The sequence below is a fragment of the Dama dama genome, chromosome 18 (genome assembly GCF_033118175.1).
Source record: "Dama dama isolate Ldn47 chromosome 18, ASM3311817v1, whole genome shotgun sequence".
NCBI classification, from domain to species: Eukaryota; Metazoa; Chordata; class Mammalia; order Artiodactyla; family Cervidae; genus Dama; species Dama dama.
In genome coordinates, this window is record NC_083698.1 from 13,619,702 (window position 1) to 13,645,122 (window position 25,421).

At 38.3% G+C, this 25,421-nt stretch overlaps 1 protein-coding gene across 8 annotated transcripts in view; it reads left to right on the forward strand.

The window, feature by feature from the left end:
- Positions 1 to 1,814: 1,814 nt before the first annotated feature.
- Positions 1,815 to 25,421, forward strand: part of SDHAF3 (succinate dehydrogenase complex assembly factor 3) — an 88,035-nt gene continuing 64,428 nt past the window's right edge. For all 8 annotated transcript variants that reach the window (XR_009696627.1, XR_009696629.1, XR_009696628.1 and 5 more), the window contains exon 1: positions 1,815 to 2,065. Coding sequence is in view for 5 of the 8 variants with exons in the window: in XM_061164936.1 (XP_061020919.1) it covers positions 1,892 to 2,065 (174 nt within the window). In the remaining 3 variants the exon portion in view is untranslated. The remainder of the gene's footprint in view (positions 2,066 to 25,421) is intronic.

Genomic DNA, 25,421 nt, shown 5'->3' on the forward strand with positions numbered 1-25,421 from the left:
CTTGCCTGGAGAATCCCACGGATGAAGGAGCCTGGTGGGCTACAGTTCATGGGGTCACAAAGAATGGGACACGACTGAAGCTACTTAGGATGCACTGACTAATTTTGGAGTACTGATGCTGGCATAGAAGGGGCCAGGCTGGTAAATTGCTTGGTGAGATTAGGCGGCTATTGGACCGCTAATTGAGGGCGCAACAGGTTCTCTGGTGCCCAGCTAACTTCCTGACTATCAAGTTGAATGAAATAAAGGTGCTAGCCAAGAAGATGCCTGAGGCAGAATGTTCCAAGCAGATGGAAGAGCAAATATCTAGACACTCAGTTGGGATTGTGCCTGGACTGTTCAAAGCTGAATTGGGGGCATAAAGATCATGTGGCTGGAACTGGCCGACTAGGGAGAGAGCAGCAGGAGAAAATTTAGAGAGCTAAGAAGTGTAAAGACTTGGGGTTTTACTCTGATGAGAAGCCACTAGAGGATTTTGGTGAGCAGACGAGTGACATGATTTTTTTTCTTTAACCTAGAAATAATGTAATAAAAAGCTATGTGAAAAGGTGTGGTCAGAGTGATGGGAACCAGCAAGGGACAGCCAGGTACTACACATAGCAGAGGCCATTACCATTTAGGTGGATTATGACCAAAGATCAAACCAGTCCATCCTAAAGGAAATCAGTCCTGAATATTTATTGGAAGGACTGATGCTGAAGCTGAAACTCCAATACTTTGGCCACCTGATGCAAAGAATTGACTCATTGGAAAAGACCCTGATGCTGGGAACAATTGAAAGCAGGAGGAGAAGGGGAGGACAGAGAATGAGATAGTTGGATAGCATCACCAACTTGATGGACATGAGTTTGAGCAAGCTCCAGGAGTTGGTGATGGACAGGGAAGCCTGGCATGCTGCAGTCCATGGGGTCCCAAAGAGTCAGAAACGACTGAGCAACTGAACTGAACTGACTGATGACCAAAGTTGATCATGGCAGAAGCAGAAACACAAAAAGTGACTACCACATCCAATAAACAGAGACGATAGTGGTGGAGGGACTAATGAGAAATGATCGAATTCTGCGTACATTTTGTTGGTGGAGCCATCAGAGTTTGTTGAAGGACCAAACGGTGATGGGATAGAAAAAATGAGGCCAAATTTCTGCCAGCTTTGATTAGTCACACTTTACCGCTTTTGTAAAAGGTGAAGATGTGTGTATGTCCTGATTCTACATTTTCCTCTCAGACTACTTTATCGTAATCTCCAGTATCATGGCCTTGGAAGCAATACATTGAAAAGGTTCCCTAATGATTCTTCTTCAGCCCATCTGACTTCAGCTAAGGGTTGCTACCTGCTGGCTTAGATCTCACTCGAGTTACAGGAAAGAATCCCCTCCTTTTGGACACAAATTAGGAGCACAAGACTGTGCACGGTACGTAGAGGTTGGGCTTGTGGAGGAAGAGATTCGCCTGAAGGCAGGAACACTGTAAGACACCGTAAATGGCTTGAATTTAAGGCATGGAAGGCTTCCTGGAGGAGCCCGGTTTTGACGACGGCTTTTAGAGAAAAGGGTAAGATTAATGGAAAAGATGATGGAGTGTAACTGAGGGGTGACAAGCGGTCCAGGTCAGACTCTTGGTGGAGGACCCCTCGGCTCGGGACTCGGTCCTTGGGTAGCACCCCCAGCTCTCCACGAAAGCCACGCCCCTTTGGAAGGAGGACCGGCCCGTATCCCGCCTGCCGGTCCCTCGCGTGTTTCAGGAAGGTCCTCATATTAGAACGGACCAAACCGGATGAAGGTCGCGTGCCCTCTTCCGCTTGTGTTCGGGTTACTTATATCCGGCTTGGAAAGAGAGGCAAGAGGGCGCTGACCTTCTGCGCAGGCGCGGCTTGAGGTCCACGCGGGGCGTTATGTCTGCGCTGCACGTCTCGCGTGTCCGGGCCTTGTATCGGCGCATTTTGCTGCTGCACCGGGTTCTGCCCCCAGACCTCAAAGACCTTGGCGACCAGTACGTGAAGGACGAATTTAGGAGGCACAAGACCGCTGGTTCTAAAGAGGCCGAGCGATTCCTGCAGGAATGGGAGGCAAGTAACTCTGGTTTTCCTCGCCCCAGACCTTTGGGGTCCCTCAGAGGTGTCCCGGTTTGTAGTTAGGCGAGACCGCCTGACCTGGCTGGTCTCCCGGGCTCCACGCAAGCTCGGACGGAGCGGCAGCCTGTCCCGTTTGGATTGAACAGCGGAGAGCCGTTTAAACACTACCTCCCAAAGTTAGAGCCCAAGCCGGTCTCTATATCCCACGGGTCCTTGCCGCAGCACATCCCACACACCAGCGCGTCAAATTCAGTCGACTTTTGCCTGTCGCTGGAGGGGTGAGGATGGAGGTTACAAAATTGCCTCAGTCACCGTCAAGTTTTTAAAGAGCTTCCCGTTTGGCAGCCTTTTGCCGCCTCCAGTGCCTTGTACTTAGCAAGCGCCTGTTGATCATAGTTTTCTCCTTACTAGTTTTCAGAATTTTAGAGGCTTGTTTCTGTAATCACCATTTAAAAAATCCCAGTGCTCTTTGTTGGATCTTAATATTCTCATATCATGACTGATAACAGAAATTGGAAAAGCCTGAGGTGTATTATTACAAGCGGTGGGCAAAAATGCTGGGCAGAGTTAAGTCAGGTGAAAGTTGGTTTCTTCCTAATCATATACTTCGTTTCACGTAGTCACGTTACTTTTTTAATTTGCAGCATTGCACTAGATGTTAAGCAGACAGAGGCATTAGCTCCTTTGATTTCCCTTCCTTTTTTTTTTTTGAGTGAAGTCAGAAGATATCAGAGTATATATTTTTAAATAACTTTATTTTTTTGCCATGCTGGGTCTTCGTTGCTGCGCGGGTGTTTCTGTAGTCGCGGCCAGCGAGGGCTGCCCTCTAGTTGCAGTGCGTGGGCTTGAGTGCCGTGCCTTCTCTTGTTGGGGGCCTCGGGCTCTAGGCACGCGGGCTTGGTAGTTGCCCGCAGGTGGGCTCAGTTGTTCCGGCTCCTGGGCTCCGAAGCGCAGGCTCACTAGCTGTGGCCCGCTGGCTTAGCTGCTCCCTGGCATGCGGGATCTTACCCAGTCAGAGATTGAACCGTGTCTCCTGCATTAGCCGGCGGATTCTTTACCACTGAGCCCCCAGGGAAACCCCCAGAGTATTTGGAGTATTTCGTGGGGTTGGGAGCCATGCAGGATTACCCCCAGATACGATTTGCAAATAGCAAGAAAGGAGTGGAATTGACTATTAAAGGGACAGGTATTTGAAAGCAGGTAGGAGGTTGAAGAACCGAGTTAAGCAATTTCTTACCCTTTGAAAAGTTGATGACTACAGAAACTACTGAAGGCTGTTTTTTTTTTTTTTTTTTTTTTTTTTAATGCCAAAAGGGTGTACATTAGGGTGAACACTGAACTTTTTAACTGAGTAGCAGAATTTTTGGTTGTACAAGCCTCATTGATGCTTTCAAGAGGGACATTTAGGACGAGGGTGAAATGTAGAATTTGCCTAAAAATTATATGTATTAGATGTAATAAGGTCGCCTAGAGCCAGGGAAGTTGAATCTTTTTAAATGCAGACTGCTTTCTTTTAATATGGTAACTTGATGTTGAAGTCAGGAGAACTAGATTCAAATTAAAGTACTGGCATTTATTAAATGTTATATCGCTTTTCCTAGTTTTATTATCTCATCTGCAGAATAATAACAGTATCTACAGTATGCATATCTAAGTTAGGGCCTCCCAAGTGGCTCAGTGGTTTTAAAAAAAAAAAAAACAACAACCACCTGCCAGTGCAGGCAATGCATGAGAGATGAACTGGATACCTGGGTGGAGAAGATCCCCTAGAGGAGGAGATGGCCACCCGCTCCAGTATTCTTGCCTGGAGAATGCCGTGGACGGAGGAGCCTGGCAGGCTACAGTACTTTGCGTTGCAAAGACTGGGACCCGACTGAGCACACACTCAAACAGCTCTAAATTAGTGTGTGTAAATATAAGTGACATCTTTTAAGCCAGATCAGCTTGTGGCAGGACCAGGAGTTTAGCTCTATGTTGGGAAGAAATAAGGGCATTTTGGGAGGTCCTAAAGCATAAAAACTGGGAAAGATTTTAGGGAAAGAATAGGAACCCAGAATACCAATAGGCTGAAAGTGAAAGTTGCTCAGAAGTGTCGGACTCTTTGTGACCCCATGAACTATACAGTCCGTGGAATTCTCCAGGCCAGTACACTGGAGTGGATAGCCTTTCCCTTCTCCAGCAGATCTTCCCAACCCAGGGATCGAACCAGGGTCTCCTGCATTGTAGGTGGATTTTTTTTTTTTTTTTATACCAACTGGGCTATCAGGGAAGCCCGATAATAGGCTAGAGACATTAATAAGAATAGACATTTTTAAAAAACTAAAGTAAAAAAAAAAAGCACTGTTGATCAACCCATTAGACTTGGTGTCAGGAATTCAGCTTAAAAAAAAATTTATTCCAGTGCTGTGTGGCGTTTGGTCTCTGGGATTCTTTCACACACTTCTAAAATTACTTATGAACCAGAATTTGTTTTAAAGAGCAAAGTTGGGTGTGGGTACTACTGGAGAAGAGAAAGGGGAAGGATCAGGAATGCTAGGGGGCCTCAGTATTGGGAGGAGAGTTCTCTATTCCCTTCTCTGATCCCAGAAAACTGTTATAAATATTAGAGCGAGTTCAACTGGGCAAATTTCTGTTCACGGGCCATTTGAGGGATGGTAAGAGGAAAGTATTTCATTTTATCTTAAGGATAAAAATGTAAATGCATATTTGTAAAGTAGTGAATTTATGTTAATTCCTTACCATAAAAGAAAAAATGTTAAGTTCAGGAAAATATTTTGGGATTCTATGGACAATGGTAACTGGTTAGTAAAATACCCATTGTAGTCTTACTCCCAAGTCTTCTAAGAGACAACTCTGTAAAGAGTGGAATTGGGGTCGGGTAGATCAGGTGGGGTTCTTATTATAGAACTTTAAAAATTCTAACTATGCTCACTTTTGAAGAATAGCTGATTTAGGTAATACTTCCCATTTTTCTTTCTGTGCTGACCCAGTTGCAGAGAGAACAACTTTTTACCACTTACTTTCTTGGAAATCACTGAACATTAAATAGCAAGTATGACATGTTTGTGTTAGAATGTGAGACATTTCTCAGGAAAGGCTTTGAAAAGTGTATTTAATTTTTCATTTTTCGGGCCCCACTTACTGCTTTCTTGCCAGGTTTCCGTTGCTTTCCTTAAGTAGCTGCTTTGTTCTGTGTCTCTGGGCAAGGCTTATGGTGAAAGTTTCTGGAAAAAGCAAAAATTCTTAAACATTCTTTAGTTATTGATCGCTTAGTGCGAGGCAGAGTGCTAGCATTGTTGGACACAAAAATGAATAATATATGTATTTCACTTTTATGGTATCCAAGTTTCAAGTTAATAGACGTTTATAGTACGGAAGGGTGTCTGTTAAAATGCTGTGGGACCAAAGAAGGAATGGAAGTTGAGGCCACATGAAATGTATGAGAGGACTTTTGGGCAAGTCAGAGTTGCCTTGTCAAAAAAAAGACCCTGGGAAAGTGGAAATAACATATGCAGAGGAATTGAGGTAAGAAACAGTATGACTTTTTCCAGGATCTGCAGTGATCAGAATTTAGTGTATTATAAGGGAGATTAGAAAGAGATTAAAGCTAAAGAGGTGACAAGAAACAGGATATTCCTCTAAGGATTTTAGGTCTTTATTTTGAGTCATTGAAAGATTGTAAGCAGTGGTGGTAAAAATGATTCAAATTATATTCTAGAAAGATCATTTCAACAGGAATAGAAAGGAATGATTGAAGAATTAAGACAGATTGAAGGCAGGGAGAGCCTTTAGGAGAGATGTAGTAATACCAAATATGAGTTGGAAAAAAAAAGTTCGCTTGAGTTTTTCTGTAAGATTAAAAAAAAAGTTTTACAGAACTTTGTATAAACCCTAATATATATATAATACATATTAATGTAACTATTATATATTTATATTTATGTAAAATACAAATATTAATATTAATACAATATATTTAAATATGTAGTGTTTATATATTTATTTAAATAAGACATTTATGTAATTTATATTAATATAATTATAATATAAATGTTAATACAGTATAATTTAATATATACTATATATATATAAATATATATATATAAAATGTAACTAACAACCCTAATATATTTATGTAACTGGACCAAGACAGGGCTGTTGAGGATGGAGAGTATGGATTTTTGTGTTACCTTGTTTACAGTAGACTAGAACTTGAGTTTGTGACCAATACAAGATTAGTTAGAGGGGAGGAAATAGAATGGATGACTCTTAAGTTTTGGAATATGATACCAATAACCAGAATAGGGGTGTATATGTATACACCCCTATTGTGTACAGAGGGGGCAGTGTCAGATGACTTCATTATTGTTCATTTTTGTGTTAAAAATTCTGATGGGACAGTCAGGTGAAGATGTTCTGAAATACATATTCCTCTGATATTCAGGTGACAGATTGTGACTGGAGATAGAGAATTAAAATTTATTATTTGTCATCAGTCGGTGGGCCAAGGATGTAAATGAAAGTGCCCAGACTGGGTGTAATGGGAAGGTGGTCAAACATAGACCACTAACCTTGAAGAGAATGAAGGTCCTAGTGTAGTGCTGGAATGTTCTCTGCTTCCCTTTTTCTGTATTCTCTTGTTCCTAGCTACTTCTGCAAAGCAGCGTACTGTTTCCTTTCCTGATGATGTTTAAGTCTTTAGGTTTGTATAATAGTCCTTATTATAATATTTGCTTTTTTTATTTTGTTGTACTCATTTCTGAGACAAGGAAATACTTCAGATTCATGTGATTGTCCATTTGTAACTCACATGAGATATCTTTTTCTTATTTATACCTTTAATTATCAGATTTAACAATGTATGATGAAGTTGCATATCATCTGTATTTAGAGTTTCTTTAACTTCATATAATTAGGGTTAGATGGGTATTCTGCAGTTTTTATAATTGTACAACTCTCTTACCTAATTTGAAAACCTCTTTCTTTTTTTTTTTGCTTTTGAACATCCTGATTTGTACTTTGTATTTTAGTTTGTGGGAGAAAGGGGGTGAATTACCTCTGTTCAGTGGATGGATTATACATGTGGGGGATCATCTACCAAGTATGAGGCAGTCACCTGGGAGCCTCTTAGCCGCACTGTTTGCCGTGCGTGTTACCCTGCTTTTGTGATGGTTTACTGGATGATGATGGTTGGTTGAATGGTGATGTGTTACACATGTGTTTTCAGCATTAAGCTTTACCATTTAAAAAATTTTAGCTGGGCTGTGGTTCTTAACTAATGGTTAAAAAAGGGTTAAAGGAGAGGATTTAAAACAGTATATCCTTGGAATATAATATGTTTCTGTTTTAAATTTCTGAAGCATTTGGAAGTTTTTAAGATAGTGTTTGTTTAGAGAAATACTTTTAATTGGTGGCATGAGATGTGTTGTAACAGTGCTTATCTTATAAAGTAGCTAAAGATGTTTTTAAAAAATAATAGTTTGATCAACATTGCATATATTATCGACTTTATACTATGTTACTGGAACACAGAGGTATGTCTTTTTATTTAAATGATTTTAAATGTATTTGGATTTATAGATTTAAAATAATGATAATAGCATGATAATGTTAATATGCTAGTGGTTATGTTTCTAAAACAAGTCTGTATGTGTGTGTAGAAGTGTGTGTATTTGTATACCACACAGGGTTAAGAATTTGAAAGTTTTGTGTAGAATTTAAAGATTTTGTATGCATAGTATTAATCTTACTGGTTTACTTATTTTATGACATAATTTTACAGCTGCTTAATAAGAGCAAATGCCTGAAATTTTACATAGGGAGAGTATTAGAATTGATTGAAAGGACTTCAGTAAACGTTTTTTTTTTTCAGTTAATGCACTTAAGCTTTTTTGAAAAACCGAAAATGTGGTTAAAAAAACTAAGTGTAGAAGGGCTTATAATAAGGACCAATATTCTTTTTTATTCCTTAATTTATCTCTTCTGGGGACAGTTTTCATTTTGGTGTCTTTTTTCAGTTTTCCAATATCTTGTGAATTTTCGTTATCTGTCCAGATTTATAAGTAAAGCAATAAACTAGGAACTCTGCATGTAGTGAGATGTGTTGATTAGAAAATTAACATTTATTTGTTTATTCTTAGAAAGTTATTTTTTGAATTGCAGAGTCTCAGTCAGTCTCCTTTGCATTTGCTTCTGACTCCTCCTCTTCTTTACCTCCCTGGTGTTCACGTTCAGCTGATTCTAGCAGTTTGGCTTTATCCTCAGAGCTTTTCTGTTTTGAAGCTGTGACTGCTTTTATCGAGGCTATTTTATTAATTCCACTCCTCAACCTGCTTTCCATCTTGAGAAATTTATTGAACTCTGGCTTCTAATAGCTCCTTTCTTAGTTATTATGGATTGCTCCTTTAAAAGTGTCTTTGTTATCAGATCAGAGGAATTTTGGAAGGGTGAAGAAGTAAGAAATAAGCTTCTGTGATTTCTCTAGTCTGCCGTCTTGAATTGGGGATTCTTAGATTTTTCATTTTAAAGAGGAAAAAACTAAGGCTCGTAGAAGTAAAATGACTTGCGGGGTATAACACAACTAGTTGCAATGAAAAAACCTTGTGCTCTTATCTCATGATAATCAGTTACTTTTGAAATGTTTCCAAAAAACTATTCAACTTTCATTTAATATAGAATGATTACATATTTTTTTTCTTTGAATTTTTCTTACTACAATTTATTTGTATATTTGGTTTGTTTTCCATTTTGGGTATTTTTCTTAAGGGACAGGGAAGCTTTTTAAAATCATATTTCTGTCAAATACACCTCTAGCTTAATAGGGAAATGTTTAGGTGTTGTGTAGGTAATAATTTAATGTTTATTAACCCAAGATGCTAACTGGGACACATTTCTCTCTCAAAGGTTGTTTCCATTAACAAAATGAGAATGGAAGCTACTGCAGTGTAACTAGTGTGGTGCTAGTCAGTCAGACAGATGTGTCCTGTGCGATTTTTGGGAAGTTTCTTTGGGTCTCAGCTGTCTTAGTAGGGGAAGTAATATTTTACCCTTGAGGTTAAGGATGGATCGAGAAGTTTTCTTTTCCCTAGGCTATGATTATATTAGGAGATGAGTTAAAATTGTATCAAATGTCTTAACCTACTTTACACCTTTCATTGGCACCACTGATTTTTCTCTTTAATCTTTTCTTTTAGTTTCAGGGCTTTGTATTACTATAATGATAGAATGGATAATAAAAATGAAATATATATTTTTGTCTTTGTAATAGTTACCATTAACATAAAATTAATAATTCCTGAATTTAAAAAAAATAATAAAAAGGCAAACGAAATATATTTGGGATTAATGTGATAGATGATTGATAGCATTAGTATAAGAAGAGCTTAGCTTGGATTAGGAAAACACTAGTAGCTTTAATAAAGGAATGGGCAAAAGGAACTCTAATTAAAGAGGTCGTTGTGATTTATATACAAATTTAACTGCTGTGCTTAATGTATATGGTAATAGTGAAAACTTTAAAGCGGCGTAGATGTCCAATGATGGGAGAAGACTGAAATTATAACATAGCCGTATGGTGGATGGGTTAGTATGGAGCTCTTAGCAATGGTGCTTCAGAAGAATTAGTGCTGTAGAAAACTGCTCATGATAACAATTAAATATAAACAGTGTTTATCTTTGGGTGATAGGATTAAGGATAATTATAATTTTCTTCCTTGTATCTCAAAATTCCAGATCATGTGCTACTTTAGTAATTATAGGAAAGCCAATAAATGTGATTTTTTAAAAACTGCAGTTGAATATGCTCAGTATTTCTGTTTCAGATTATATCACGAAGCACAGGCACTCACATTTAGTGAGTCAACCAGCGTGTTATAAATATATTTTGTAATTTTACCCTTTAAATTATTTAGGTTAAACTTAGATTTTTTCATGTTTAATGAATCTCAGTGATATATTTTTTCTTGTTGAGCTTTGTAAAATTAAAGCAATCTAATTGTGTAGACTTTGAGTATTGTAAATAGCCACTGAAATAAGACAAGAGAAGAAATAAAAGGCATCCAGATTGAAAAGGAAAAAATAAAACTGCCTTTATTTACAGGTGATATAATTATGTAGGCAATTTGATGTAATCTACAAAGAATCTTCTGGAATTTAGTAAGTCAGTTTAGCAATGTTGTATGACTAATATATAAGAATTAACTGTATTTTTTTATACTAGCAGTGAAAACTTGGAAAATAAAATTTTAAAATACAGTTTACCATAAAAAACTATGAAATACAAAAAATAAAAAATTTAAAAAAAAAAGAAATACGAAGGGAAACTTCAGATAAAGGATGTACAAACCTGTACACTGAAAACTATAAACTGTTGCTGGAAAAGAATAAATGTGTGTGGATTAAAAATTAAACTTTAGTTATTATTCTTTTTTTTCCTAACCACTAGAAGATATATTAAGAATTTAGAACCTTGAGAGCTGTAAATTGAGATTAGAAAAGAGTCAGCAGGGCTATCTACCTCGTATAGTTTTAGGTGGTTTTTTTTTGTTTTGTTTTGTTTTAGGTGTTTTTAAGCAATGTGAAGAATCTTCTCATGTTAATTTCTTAGAGATCATGTTTAAATAGTGATAATTCTCCAATAACTTAATTTGATCAAAATTGTTACTTAATAACTTAGAAATCCATTTTAATTTTTTACCTCTTCTTTTTCTAACTATTGTAGAAGGTTGCATGAAGGCTGACAGTGAATTAAACTGGCAGAGGAGGTTGGTTAACTGTTGGTTTGTCTTCTGGCAGGTCAGACAGGGGATGAAAGGTGGCTTGGAAGCCAGTAGGCTTAGGATGGTGATTCTAGATAGATCTGTGCCCCCTGGGATTGTCAGCATAAACCCTGCTAATTGATTTTGTAGATTTGGAATTGGACTTTTATCAGTATACCCGGAGATGATAACATATTCACACTAACTTCAGTTCAGTTCATTTCAGTCACTCAGTTGTGTTTGACCCTTTGTGACCCCATGGACTGCAGCATGTCCGACCTCCATGTCCATTACTAACTCCCGGAGTTTACTCAAGCTCTTGTCAATCTAGTTGGTGAAGTCATTCAACCATCTCATCCTCTGTCCCTTCTCCTCTTGCCTTCAGTTTTTCCCAGTATCAGGGTCTTTTCCAATGAGTCCGTTTTTCACATCAGGGGGCCAAAGTATTAGAGTTTCAGCTTCAACATCAGTCCTTCCAATGAATATTCGGGACTTATTTCCTTTAGGATTGACTGGTTGGATCTCCTTGCAGTTCAAGAGACTCTCAAGAGGCTTCTCCAACACCACAGTTAAAAAGCTTCAATTCTTTGGTGCTCAGCTTTCTTTATAGTCCAACTTTCACATCCATACATGACTACTGGAAAAACCATAGCTTTGGCTAGACAGACTTTGTTGGCAAAGTAATGTCTCTGCTTTTTAATATGCTGTCTAGGTTGGTCATAACTTGTCTTCCAAGGAGCAAGTGTCTTAATTTCATGGCTGCAGTCACCATCTGCACTAATTTTGGAGCCCCCAAAAAATAAAGTCTGTCAATGTTTCCACTGTTTCCCCATCTATTTGCCATGAAGTAATGGGACCAGATGCCATGATCTTAGTTTTCTGAATGTTGAGTTTTAAGCCAACTTTCTCACTCTCCTCTTTCACTTTTATCAAGAGGCTCTTTAGTTTCTCTCCGCTTTCTGCTGTAAGAGTGGTGTCATCTGCATATCTGAGGTTATTGATATTTCTTTTGGCAATCTTGATTCCAGCTTGTGCTTCATTCAGCCCAGTGTTTCTCATGATGTACTCTGCATATAAGTTAAATAAGCAGGGTGACAATATACAGCCTTGATGTACTCCTTTCCCGATTTGGAACCAGTCTATTGTTCCATGTCCAGTTCTAGCTGTTGCTTCCTGACTTGCATACAGATTTCTCAGGAGGCAGGTCAGGTGCTCTGGTATTCCCATCTTTTTCAGAATTTTCCACAGTTTATTGTGATCTACACAGCCAAAGACTTTGGCATAGCCAGTAAAGCAGAAGTAGATGTTTTTCTGAAACTCTCTTGCTTTCTCTACAATCCAGCAGATGTTGGCAATTTGACTCTGGTTCCTCTGCCTTTGCTAAATCCAGCTTAAACATCTGGAAGTTCATGGTTCATGTACTATTGAAGCCTGGCTCGGAGCATTTTTAGCATTACTTTGCTAGCGTGTGAGATGAGTGCAGTTGTGTGGTGGTTTGAGCATTCTTTGACATAGCCTTTCTTTGGGATTGGAATGAAAAGTGACCTTTTCCAGTCCTGTGGCCACTGCTGAGTTTTTCCAATTTGCTGGCATATTGAGTGCAGCACTGTCATAGCATCATCTTTCAGGATGTGAAATAGCTCAACTGGAATTCCATCACCTCCACTAGCTTTGTTCATAGTGATGCTTCGTAAGGCCCACTTGACTTCACATTCCAGGATGTCTGGCTCTAGGTAAGTGATCACACCATTGTGATTATCTGGGTCTTGAAGATATTTTTTTGTACACCACTTCTGTGTATTCTTGCCACCTCTTCTTAATCTCTTCTGCTTCTGTTAGGTCCATACCATTTCTGTCCCTTATCACACTAACTAAATTTATATGATACTGAACCATATGGTAGAATGCTGATTTCTCTGGGTAGGGGAATGGGGCTGGTGAAGCCCAGGAGTCAGAATATTTATATTTAGATCTGGGGACACTGCTTTCAGAGGTGCCTCAGAATTTAGAATTTTTAGATTTTAGAAAGGTAAGGAGTGTGATTGGGTTGTAAGAAACAGTCCAGTGGGATCTGGAGTGGCACCCTATAATCAAGTACATTCATATTTCTGAAGCAGAGCTTTTGACTTTTCATATTAAGTGGAGTAAATAAAAGCTGCATGGCCATTTAGGTCAGGGTTTGCCACCAGATGAGTTCTAAAAAGAGCTTTTGTTCTTTGAAACTTCTTTGACTTCAGAATTGCGAGTCAGAGATGGTGGACCTCTGTTAAGCTTTCTGGGAAACTGAATTAGTGTTTAGAAGTTTGCCTGGTAAACATGGAATTAAAATAATGGGAAGCAAGTTGGCATGAGAGATTGCTCACCAGGCCTCACTGTGCTCGTAGTAGAAAACATCCATTTAGTCTACAGTGGAAAACATCGTGGGTCAGCCTGTGTCACTGCTCTTCCCCTGGACGCTGCAGAACACAGATTTAGGGAGTTTGCACCCTCTTGTTACTTTATTTTAAGCACCTTTTTCTTGTCAAAGCATTATTATGATTGTGTGTTAATAGATTCAGCTACCTGTCTTCTGGGCCTCAGAGAATTCAGGTATTTCCCATTGCATGTTGATTTAATTAGCTCAGAACCCAAGGGAGGATCATGTTTATCTTATTTACAAGTCTTTGGTCTTCTTTAGTCCTGAATCAGTAGAACTTGAAGCATTTCTAAATGAAATTGAATTTTGACTTCCAAGGTTTCAAGCACTAAAATATTTTTGCTTTATCTGAATAGATTTTAAACATGTACACGGTCTTTTTTTTTTTCCTTCAAAAAAAAATTATGAACATATAAACATACAAAAAAGTAGACTGTTGTTTGCTGTATGGTTAAGTTGCAAAGGATTCTGGACTTTGCTTTCGTGAGGCTTTGGTGAAGATGAAGCCGTCCACAGTTTGTTTAAAACTATCCCATTGAATGAAAAAAATCATGGACTTCTCATAGGAACTTCTCCCTTTTCAAACTAAGACTGGCAGCTTATCACATGACAGATACATGCATGTATATACATGTTTATACATGTATGTAAATATAAACCACTGCAGCGACGGCAGCACACAGCAGCAGCGGGTGCGGCTCACGGCGCATGCCCAGAGCTCTGACCCTCCCAGAGGCACCTTGTCACTGCCTCACACTCCCCAGCCTGGCTGTCTGAGTTACTTATTCTGTAAGGTACACATATGTGCAATTGATGATGCAGGATTTCTAGCCAGTAACCATATTTAACACCGTTCAAAAACACCATGAGGCTTCCCAGGGCACTAGTGGTGAAGAACTCACCTGCCAATGCAGGGGACAGCAGAGACGCGATTCATTCCCTGGGTCGGGAAGATCCCCTGGAGGAGGGCATGGCACCCCACTCCAGTATTCTTGCCTGGAGAGTCCCATGGACAGGGGAGCCTGGCGGGCTGCAGTCCACAGGGTTGCAGAGAGTTGAACAAAACTGAGGTAACTTAGCACACATGCAAAAATGCCACAAACATTTAAATGCCTTTTAAAGCTAATATAAGCAAGATGCACAGAGTGAGCAAAACTTCTTATTTTAAAATGTTTGGAAATATGTACAATTCTGATATAGTTTCAGGCTATTCATAACACCCTTGTCTACTTCATGTAAACTAAAAATTTCCATTGCACTTTGAGAAACTGCAATAGGATCATAATCTAATTCAATCTAATGCAGGCAGAGCCATCTCAAAGAGGTTTGTCATGGTGTTTTCCCTGCTCTGGAATTCATGTGGCGTTAAGATACTCAATTTTATTTCTCTATCCTTTTTCCCAACCCTCTCCTTTATGTCCTCCTCTTCATCTTCCTTTTTTTCAGGCAACAGCTGTCTCTTTTGCACCATCAGATTTTGCTCAGTTGGCTAAATCTTTCTTCTTTTTCTTATTCCTCCTCCGGCCTCACTACCCTATCATTGGAAGACTGCTCTTTTGCGGTCCACTTACTCCGTGTCTGTCTGGTCTTCAGTGGAGGTGCGGGGTTCGTGGCCTTGGCCTCAGGGTGGAGCATTGAACAGGGGCTACACCCGGTAGTTGGCCTCTTGGGAGCATTAGGAGTCCTTCCTGCTTCCTTCAGTTGTTCCAAAATGCTCCATTTCTAGAGCATCAAATTTGGATCTCCTTTTCCCAGGCCTTGTCTTCTGTATCTCAGAGCACTTAGAACACTGCAAAAGCAAAACAACAGCTGCAGTGCTGATGGGATCCCTGGATTTTTCTTCCTCTTGTGCCTCTGGCTTGCCTGCACAATGAAGGCAGAAAAGTCCCTTTGCTCTTTGGCTTTTAGGTTACCTTAGCCTTATTGACTCACTGTTTGCTGGCCTCTGGATAAAATTTTAAAGAAGAATTGGGTAGTTTCTTGATGATTAGGATAGTCATGCACATATGCATTTAAAAACTATAGTAAATACACCTTTCTGTGCCATTTTAAGCTGTTGTATTTGCTCTTTTTGTGTCCCAGGCTAGATTAGTCAAGCAATTGAGACAAAGTTTGTAATAATAACATATTGGAAGCTTGATACTTTTGTAACTACTTTTATACTATGAGTACATTTCTGAAAAGTTGTTTATAAGTTGATTTTTAAAAATTTTAACTGTATTTTAAGTATACTGGCAGATTAACTATTTAAAGAAATTCTTTTGTTAATCCTTTTGTAAAATGAATAATCAGCCCATAATTTCTTTCTCTGTGTAAACCTGCATTTGCATACATCAAATTTGTTTTAAATAGGGTATGTCTACAAATGTCAAGACATGTGTCTAAAAAGAAGAAAATTTAATTTCTGTTTGATGTGAAGAACAAAATTCAGATTTGGCACTTTTGATAAGTGAGACATACCAGATTATTTTAGTTCTTTTCTTTTCAACTAAATGCTATCAAAATAAGCTCTACACCTTTAATTAAGAGGTGGCAAGAAGTTCATATATCAAGATTGAACTGCAGTATATTTTTAAACTATATTTTCTTAAATGGTAATAGGGCTAGTGTAAAGTTATATAAAGTTTAAAAAGTTATTTAGTAGTTTTATCTTTTCTTAAAGCATAATTGGAATCTCACATCTTAATGATTCTTTTCCTTTAAAAATTTTGCTTTGTCTTAGTTATAGAAGTAGATGTATTTGTTGCTTTTAATTATGTTTGTTAGCTTTATACTTAACTGTAGTTTGGTGATAATACTAAGCAGTTTATTGCTCTGCTTAATACTTGGATGGTAATTCATCCTTATTTTAGTATGGGTACTGAAGTCTTATTAACCAGTATTAACCATAAACAGCTATTTAGTCCACAATATAGCATAAATACAGTAGATTGATCATGAAAAAAATAAAAATGTAGTTCCCACTGTGCAATACTTTAATTGTACTGTGGTTAAATAGACTTTTTCTGCAGGACTGTTTGGAAGCCTAATTACCAGTTGTTACACTGTTTCTCTGGGAAAGTATATACAAATTAAACTCTAGAGTATTGGAAACTTGACCCCATCTCTCAGACCCTCTGCAAAGCCTATTGGATAGTCAGTCAGTCAAAGGAGAGTCTTCTGATTTTAGATGGGTGCTGTTTGATTCCATGGAAAGTAAAGCCTTCCCTCCATAACTGAGAAAGAAGACAGTGGGTTAGAGAACCCTTGGAAATGTTCTGGGATCCAGTACAGACATCTCCCATATACCAGTAAATAAGGCCAACCATTTGTTTGTTCATGGCCTTAACAATTTGAGTGTGGGAGTAATCTCGAAGACATCATTAAGGGCAACAACTGGAAAGCAGAGAAGCAGGAGCAGAGGTTTCAGCAATGAGTTCAAGGTATAGGACATGGAGAAAGTGTTCCAAATGGGGGTCTTGATTGTGTGAGGATGTGGTCACACTCTGCCAGGGAGAACTAGACAGAAGGAATTCAACCGAGTTTGTTTGTTCCCTCATTCATTCAGCACCTACTATTTTTCAGGGGATACAGAAGATTCGTATGTGGTCAGTATATTTAAGGAGTTTGTAAGTCTGGTACAGGTCTGTATAAGATAGAATAAGACTCATCGAATTCTAAAGGATAGTATTTTAGAATGTTTGTCTTTTGGCATCGGGGCAAACTGATATGAATACAGGAGGAAACCTCTCTTTCCCTTAGCGATCCAATTTATGATTATTAGATAGTTTTCTACTCAGTATATCTACGCTGTCACTTGCTGTTCCTTCATCTGACTCTGTTGTGTTAGATTTTGAAGATCCTTTTAATCTTTGAGTTTCTTTTTAAAATATAACTGTCCTGTGAGAAATTTCATTTTAAATTATTGTCAACTAATACGTTAATGATTAACAGTGACATTGATTAACATCTTAACTACTTACTATGTGGCTCAGAGGTAAAGCCTCTGCCTGCAATGCAGGAGACCTGGGTTTGATCCCTGGGTCAGGAAGATCCCCTGGAGAAGGAAATGGCAACCCACTCCAGTATTCTTGCCTGGAAAATTCCGTGGGCTGCAATCCATGCGGTCACAAAGAGTTAGACACAACTGAGCAACTTCACTTTCACTTACTATGTGAACTTGGATAGTTAAGCCTCAGTTTCCTCACCAGTAAAATGAGAATACCAACAGTCCTTACTTCAGAAGTTAAGGATTAAATAGGGTAATAAATATATGCACAGTAGTTGCCTTGCACATAGTAAGTTCTCAATAAATGTTAGCTGTTTTAGCTCTAGTGTGTGGAGGAAGGAGATTGTTAGGAAGAAATTTCAAAGGTACTGAAAACAAAGTTTATAATTTCATTATTTTTAATTCTTCCTTCTCTCCTGTCTCCCATATCCAGTTAATTGTCAAATCTGTTGATTCCTTTTACCATATCAGAACTCTGACCTGTTGTCTCCATTTTCATTGCCTCTGGATGTTTGTAGCAATTTCATGAATAATTTTGCCTTTAGTCCCTTTTAACTAGCAGCTTGTAAAACACAACTTTGATCACAATATTGCCCTTGTCAAAAGCCATCACTGTTTTCCTGTTGACGTCTCTTTAATGTGGAGTTCAAAACTATGCACAATCTGACTTGAGTATGTTTTTCCTGCCTTACATCTCAAAGTTCTTTGTCAAGTCCCCCAAGTTTCAGTCATATTCAACTGAGCGTCGTCTCTAAATGTGGCCTTATGTTGTCTTGGCCTCACTATTCATTCGGCCTAAAGGTTTTCCTGTCTCTTTCTGTATAGCCAAATCCAAAATGTCTTTCCAAACAGCTCCAGTCCTTTGCTATCAACTCTTTCTTGATTAATTCTCCCAATTAAAAGCCAAATTCTATATTTTGTCTTTTTGTTTTCTTACTGAATGCTGTTTACAGTGTATTATAGTTATTTGCTGTACATCTTTTTCTTGTGTTAGTAGAGGGTAAATTCCTTGAGAACAAAAATGATGTTTTACCTATCTTTGTGTGCTTTACAGCTCCTAGGACAGTATTTTGCTTATAATAGAGGCTCAGTAGATGTTGTTTTTTTCCTCCAAAAGAAAAAATGTGTAATTTTTCAGGTGAAGACCAACAACATGTTGAATTAAGAAGTTAACCATTCAAATATGTGAATTATAGTTTGTAAAAATTAATAATTTAAGCAAAGGCTTTTATCCTGATTACAGGAATTCTTAAATTATATCTTGTAAATACATGAGAATTCAGTGTTATATTTCACAGCATACTAAGCTTATTCCAAGCACTTTAATCCGTGTTTTTATCTAGATATACTTTCAAGTCATCAGGCATATGAATGTATGAATAGCTGGTTCCTTTTTTAATATGTATATATATGATTTTTTTTCTTTTTTTTTTTTTTTGTTATGTGTAAAACTTGTATCAAGCATCTGTGATTCCTAATGATTTAAGATAAAGTAGCTTACTCTGTTTTTTTTTTTTCCCCCATTTAATATAGTGTTTTAAGTGCCTAAGGTTGGAGAGAGATAAGTAGAGTAAGAAACTTATGATCATAAACTGGGAGAGTCCTAGGATAGCCGTAACTGCGAAGAGTCTTGGAAACAGAAGAGGTGGTGTGTCTGTTATCAGTCTACAGTGAACATCATTTTCTCTCCGGAAGAAAAGATAGTAACAACTGTGCCTGGTCATTTTCACTAGATTCTTCTAAGAATACTTACCTTGTTTACAAGTGGAGTCATTCTTGCTAGTGTTGATTGGAATACTCCAGTCAGATAGAGGAATTTTTTGTGTAACTGTAGTTTCAAAAATTTCCACATGATGGCAGAAGATCCTTTTATCTAGAAACACATTATTGAGTGAAATTCAGAAAGCTTTGTATTTCAACTTTATCTAAAATAGTATGTGTCTTTTCATATCTCTACTAGTAATTTTCACACTTGTATTATCTGATAGAGATATGTTATTGTCATTTAAAACATTTTAAATGTCTTCATTGATTTAAAATTTAAAAAAGAACTTTTTTTCTGATTTCTTGTGTATAATTTTATTTTTATTTTTTTAAGTTTTATTTTTTTTTTCCATTTATTTTTACTAGTTGGAGGCTAATTACTGTACAACATTATAGTGGTTTTTTAATTTTAATTTATTTTTGAAGGTTTCACAGGTTTCCCCTGAATAGTGTTTTAAATACTTGTTTTTGTAGATGTCTTTTTTTTCTTAGTAAGACAGTTCGAGAAAATTGAGTGCAGTTATTTATTCTTTATAGATAAATGTATGAAACTGAATGTGTGTACTTTTATTTGACTTTATTTTAGAAATTAAGGAACTGACTCAACGTACATTCTTTTGTGTGAATGGCCACCTAATGCTGTCTTAACTGTTTTGTTTTTTGTCTCCCTTCTCTATCACTGTCAGGTCTTCTCTAAAATTATTCCTGTCTTAATTTAAGAAATTCATTCATTCTGGGAGTGAATGGGGGTCCAGTGGTGAAGACTGTGTGCTTGAAATGCAGGGTTTGACTGGCTTCCCTGGTGGCTCAGATGGTAAAGAATCTGCCTGCAGTGCAGGAAACTCGGGTTCAATCCCTGGGTCGGGAAGATCCCCTGAGAAGGGAATGGCAACCTACTCCATCATCATTTCATTCTTTCATCATTTTCTTTCATTTTCTCCCTCATCCCCTGGAGAAGGGAGTGACAACCCAATCCAGTGTCATTTTTTCCTGGAGAAAACCATGGACAGAGGAGCCTGTCAGTCTACAGTCCATGGGGTCCCAAAGAGTCAGACAGGACTGAGCGACTAACACTTTTCAGTTTCACTTGGGGAACTGAGATCCTGTACATTGCATGGTGTGGCTAAAAGAAAAAAGAAATTCATTCATTCTGTAGATGTTTATTAAATATTTGGTGTTTCATATACTGCCCTCAACATTGATAATTCATAGTATTAAAGTAACCAGACATAATCCTCATTTTTTGGAGTTCACATCTTACAAGGCAGGTAACTACCAATTAGATTATTGTGCTTGAGTTAATTTTTATGATTCTTACTAAAATAATATTTTTGTTGTTTAGTTGCTAAGTTGTGTCTGATTCTTTGCAGCCCCGTGGACTGTAGCCCATCAGGCTTCTCTGTCCATGGGGTTCTCCAGGCAGGAATACTGGAGTGGGTTGCCGTGCCCTCCTGCAGGGGATCTTCCTGACCCAGGGATCGAACCCGTGTCACCTGCTGCTTCTGCATTGCAGGCAGATTCTGTATCTGCTGATCCAGCTGGGTAGCCACCTAAAACAATGTACTTTGCTTAACGTTTTAAGGAGTATGCAGCTTTTATATAAGTATGGTAGATTAATTGTGAAAGCATGAATTAGATGAATGATGACATGAGAAAGATCAAAATAAAGATCTGGAAATTTTGTGAAAGCTTAGACCAAAGTATTATGTTTGTTTTTGAACACTAGATGATAGATTATCTAGTTTAAAAAGTGAGGGGGGGATTACATGGCATTTTTTGTTTTGGTTAGTAATATTCTGTCCCCCTTTTTTTTAAAATGATGTATATCAAGAAACTTCTATTTTTATTTTTTGATGTTCATTAAACTTTATTTTTTATTGTAGTTGATCTGGCCTTTTTAGTGTGCAGATGTTTTATATTTGAATTTGATTGTATAATTTGTTAAAACTGGGACACTTGAGAGTTTAGAAATACTAAAATGAAATCATAAACACATATCTGAAATGTTTATTTACTTATAAATTTGGTTTATTGATGGAACTATAAAGTAGTTTTTTATGAAAACTGTTCTCAAAATAAGTTTTTAAAATGTAAAAACTATATATATATATATATATATATATATATATATATATCTGTTTAAGGCCAAAAATAATTGCCTTTTATAATGACTATATGAGCATTACAAAAAGTACATAAATAGAACAGTTACTCTTGGGATATATTACTTTCTTTTTAGCTGTTTATTCCCATAATATTGTCAGTTTTTCCTGAAGAACATAGCTTTTGCAGTATGGTTTTATTTAAATTTTTTCCTTAAAATTGCCCACCAGCTTTATCAGAGTTACATTTTATAATGAATACATTTGAATTGTTGACTTCTTTAATTGAGAAAACTATCTTTCTGTAAGTGCTGAGATATCAAAGGAGCTCAGGGCAAATTCTTCTTGATGGAGGATATTTTCAAGTCAATATTTTTTGTATTGTAATTGTGTTAATATTTAAGCCCCAGTATTTTGACAAGTAAGTTTTATCTTTGTTTATGGTAGCTTTCAGACTTCTCAGGTGGTCCAGTTGTTAAGACTCTGCACTTGCACTGCAGTGGGTGTGGGCTTGATCTCTGGTCAAGGAACTGAGATCCCATATGCTGTGCAGCCTGGCCAAAAAGAAAAATAGAGATTGTTGTATGTAGTAGCTTTCTTTCACAACAAAAAAATTTTTTTGGCTGTGCCATGCAGCATAATGGGATCTTAGTTCCCTGACAAGGATTTGAACCCATGCCCTCTGCAGTGGGAGCTCAGACCCTTAACTACTGGACTGCCAGGGAAGCCAGGACAAAATATTTTTATGAGACAAAACTTGTCAGGTAAATTGTCTTTTTTATTGGTTGTTTTGAATGTTTTGTCAAAGTCAGATGATCCAAAATCATATGCCTTTTAAATTTTCATCCATTTTTGTATGAATATTGGTGGTGGTGTTCAGTTGCTAAGTCATGTCCGACTCCTTGTGATCCCATGCAGCATGCCAGGCTCCTCTGTTCTCCACTATCTCCTAGAGTTTGCTCAAATTCATGTCCATCGAGTTAGTGATGCTATCTTAACTGTCTCATCCTCTGCTGCCCCCTTCTCATTTTGCCTTCACTCTTTCCCAGCATCAGGTCTTTTCTTATGAGAGGGCTCTTCACATCAGGTGACCAGAGTATTGGAGTTTCAGCTTCAGCATCACTCCTTCCAGTGAATATTCAGGATTAATTTCCTTGGGGATTGTCTGGTGTGATCTCCTTGCAGTGCAAGGGACTCTCAAGAGGCTTTTCCAGCACCTCAGTTCGAAAGTGTCAGTTCTTTGGCACTCAGCCTTCTTTCTGGTCCAACTCTCACATCTGTACATGACTGTTGGAAAAACCATAGCTTTGACAATACGAACCTTGGTCAGCAAAGTGATGTCTCTGCTTTTTCAGATGGTATGCATATAAATACACTTCAGTTCAGTTCAGTTCAGTTGCTCAGTCGTGTCCGACTATTTGTGACCCCGTGAATTGCAGCACGCCAGGCCTCCCTGTCCATCACCAACTCCCGGAGTCCACCCAAACCCATGTCCATTGAGTTGGTGATGCCATCCAACCATCTCATCCTCTGCCGTCCCCTTCTCCTCCTGCCCTCAATCTTTCCCGGCATCAGAGTCTTTTCCAGTGAGTCAGCTCTTCACATCACGTGGCCAAGTATTGGAGTTTCAGCTTCAACATCAGTCCTTCCAATGAACACCTAGGACTGATCTCCTTTAGGATGGACTGGTTGGATCTCCTTGCAGCCCAAGGGACTCTCAAGAGTCTTCTCCAACACCACAGTTCAAAAGCATCAATTCTTCAGTGCTTAGCTTTCTTCACAGTCCAACTCTCACATCCATATGTGACTACTGGAAAAACCATAGCCTTGACTAGACGAACCTTTATTGGCAAAGTAACATCTCTGCTTTTTAATATGCTGTCTACATGGGTCATAACTTTCCTTCCAAGGAGTAAGCGTCTTTTAATTTCATGGCTGCAGTCACCATCAGCAGTGATTTTGGAGCCCCAAAAAATAAAGTCAGCCACTGTTTCTCCATCTATTTGCCATGAAGTGATGGGACCAGATGCCATGATCTTAGTTTTCTGAATGTTGACCTTTAAACCAACTTTTTCACTCTCCTCTTTCACTTTCATCAAGAGGCTTTTTAGTTCCTCTTCACTTTCTGCCATAAGGTGGTGTCATCTGCATATCTGAGGTTATTGATATTTCTCCCGGCAATCTTGATTCCAGCTTGTGCTTCCTCCAGCCCAGCATTTCTCATGATGTACTCTGCATATAAGTTAAATAAGCAGGGTGACAATATACGGCCTTGACGTACTCCTTTTCCTATTTGGAACCAGTCTGTTGTTCCATGTCCAGTTCTAACTGTTGCTTCCTGACCTACATACAGGTTTCTCAAGAAGCAGGTCAGGTGGTCTGGTATTCCCATTTCTTTTGGAATTTTCCAGAGTTTATTGTGATCCACACAGTCAAAGGCTTTGTCATAGTCAATAAAGCAGAAATAGATGTTTTTCAGAACCTCTCCTGCTTTTTCGATGATCCAGTGGATGTTGGCAATTTGATCTCTGGTTCCTCTGCCTTTTCTAAAACCAGCTTAAACATCTGGAAGTTCACAGTTCACGTATTGCTGAAGCCTGGCTTGGAGAATTTTGAGCATTACTTTACTAGCATGTGAGATGAGCGCAATTGTGCAGTAGCTTGAGCATTGTTTGGCATTGCCTTTCTTTGGGATTGGAATGAATACTGACCTTTTCCAGTCCTGTGGCCACTGCTGAGTTTTCCAAATTTGCTGTCATATTGAGTGCAGCACTTTCACAGCATTGTCTTTCAGGATTTGAAATAGGTCAACTGGAATTCCATCACCTCCACAAGCTTTGTTCGTAGTGATGCTTTCTAAGGCCCACTTGACTTCACATTCCAGGATGTCTGGCTCTAGGTGAGTGATCACATCATCGTGATTGTCTGGGTCGTGAAGAGCTTTTTTGTATTGTTCTTCTGTGTATTCTTGCCACCTTTTCTTAATATCTTCTGCTTCTGTTAGGTCCATACCATTTCTGTCCTTTATTGAGCCCATCTTTGCATGAAATGTTCCCTAGGTATCTCTAATTTTCTTGAAGAGATCTCTAGTCTTTCCTATTCTATTGTTTTCCTCTATTTGTTTGCACTGATCACTGAGGAAGGCTTTCTTATCTCTCCTTGCTATTCTTTGGAACTCTGCATTCAAATGGGTATATCTTTCCTTTTCTCCTTTGCTTTTGCTTCTCTTCTTTTCACAGCTATTTGTAAGACCTCCTCAGACAGCCGTTTTGCTTTTTTGCATTTCTTTTTCTTGGGGATGGTCTTGATTCTTGTCTCCTGTACAGTGTCACGAACCTCCATCCATAGCTCATCAGGCACTCTGTCTATCAGATCTAGTCCCTTAAATCTATTTCTCACTTCCACTGAATAGTCATAAGGGATTTGATTTAGGTCATACCTGAATGGTCTAGTGGTTTTCTCCACTTCCTTCAATTTCAGTCTGAATTTGGCAATAAGGAGTTCATGATCTGAGCCACAGTCAGCTCCCGGTCTTGTTTTTGCTGACTGTATAGAGCTTCTCCATCTTTGGCTGCAAAGAATATAATCAGTCTGATTTCGGTGCCAACCATCTGGTGATATCCATGTGTAGAGTCTTCTCTTGTGTTGTTGGAAGAGGGTGTTTGCTATGAACAGTACATTCTCTTGGCAGAACTCTATTAGCCTTTGCCCTGCTTCATTCTGTACTCCAAGGCCAAATTTGCCTGTTACTCCAGCTGTTTCTTGACTTCCTACTTTTGCATTTCAGTCCCCTATAAAGAAAAGGACATCTGTTTTGAGTGTTAGTTCTAGATCTTGTAGGTCTTCATAGCACTGATCAACTTCAGCTTCTTCAGTGTTATTGGTCAGGGCATAGACTTGGATTACCATGATATTGAGTGGTTTGCCTTGGAAACAAACAGAGATCATTCTGTCATTTTTGAGATTGCATCCAAGTAGTGCATTTCGGACTCTCTTGTTGACTATGATGGCTACTCCACTTCTTCTAAGGCATTCCTGCTCACAGTAGTAGATATAATGGTCATCTGAGTTTAATTCACCCATTGCATCTTTGTTCGCTGATTCCTGGAATGTCAACTTTCACTCTTGCCATCTCCTGTTTGACCACTTCCAGTTTGCCTTGATTCATGAACCTAACATTCCAGGTTCCTATGCAATATTGCTCTTTACAGCATTGTACCTTGCTTCCAGCACCAGTCACATCCACAACTCGGTGTTGGTTTTGCTTTGGCTCCATCCCTTCATTCTTTATGGAGTTATGTCTCCACTGATCTCCAGTAACATA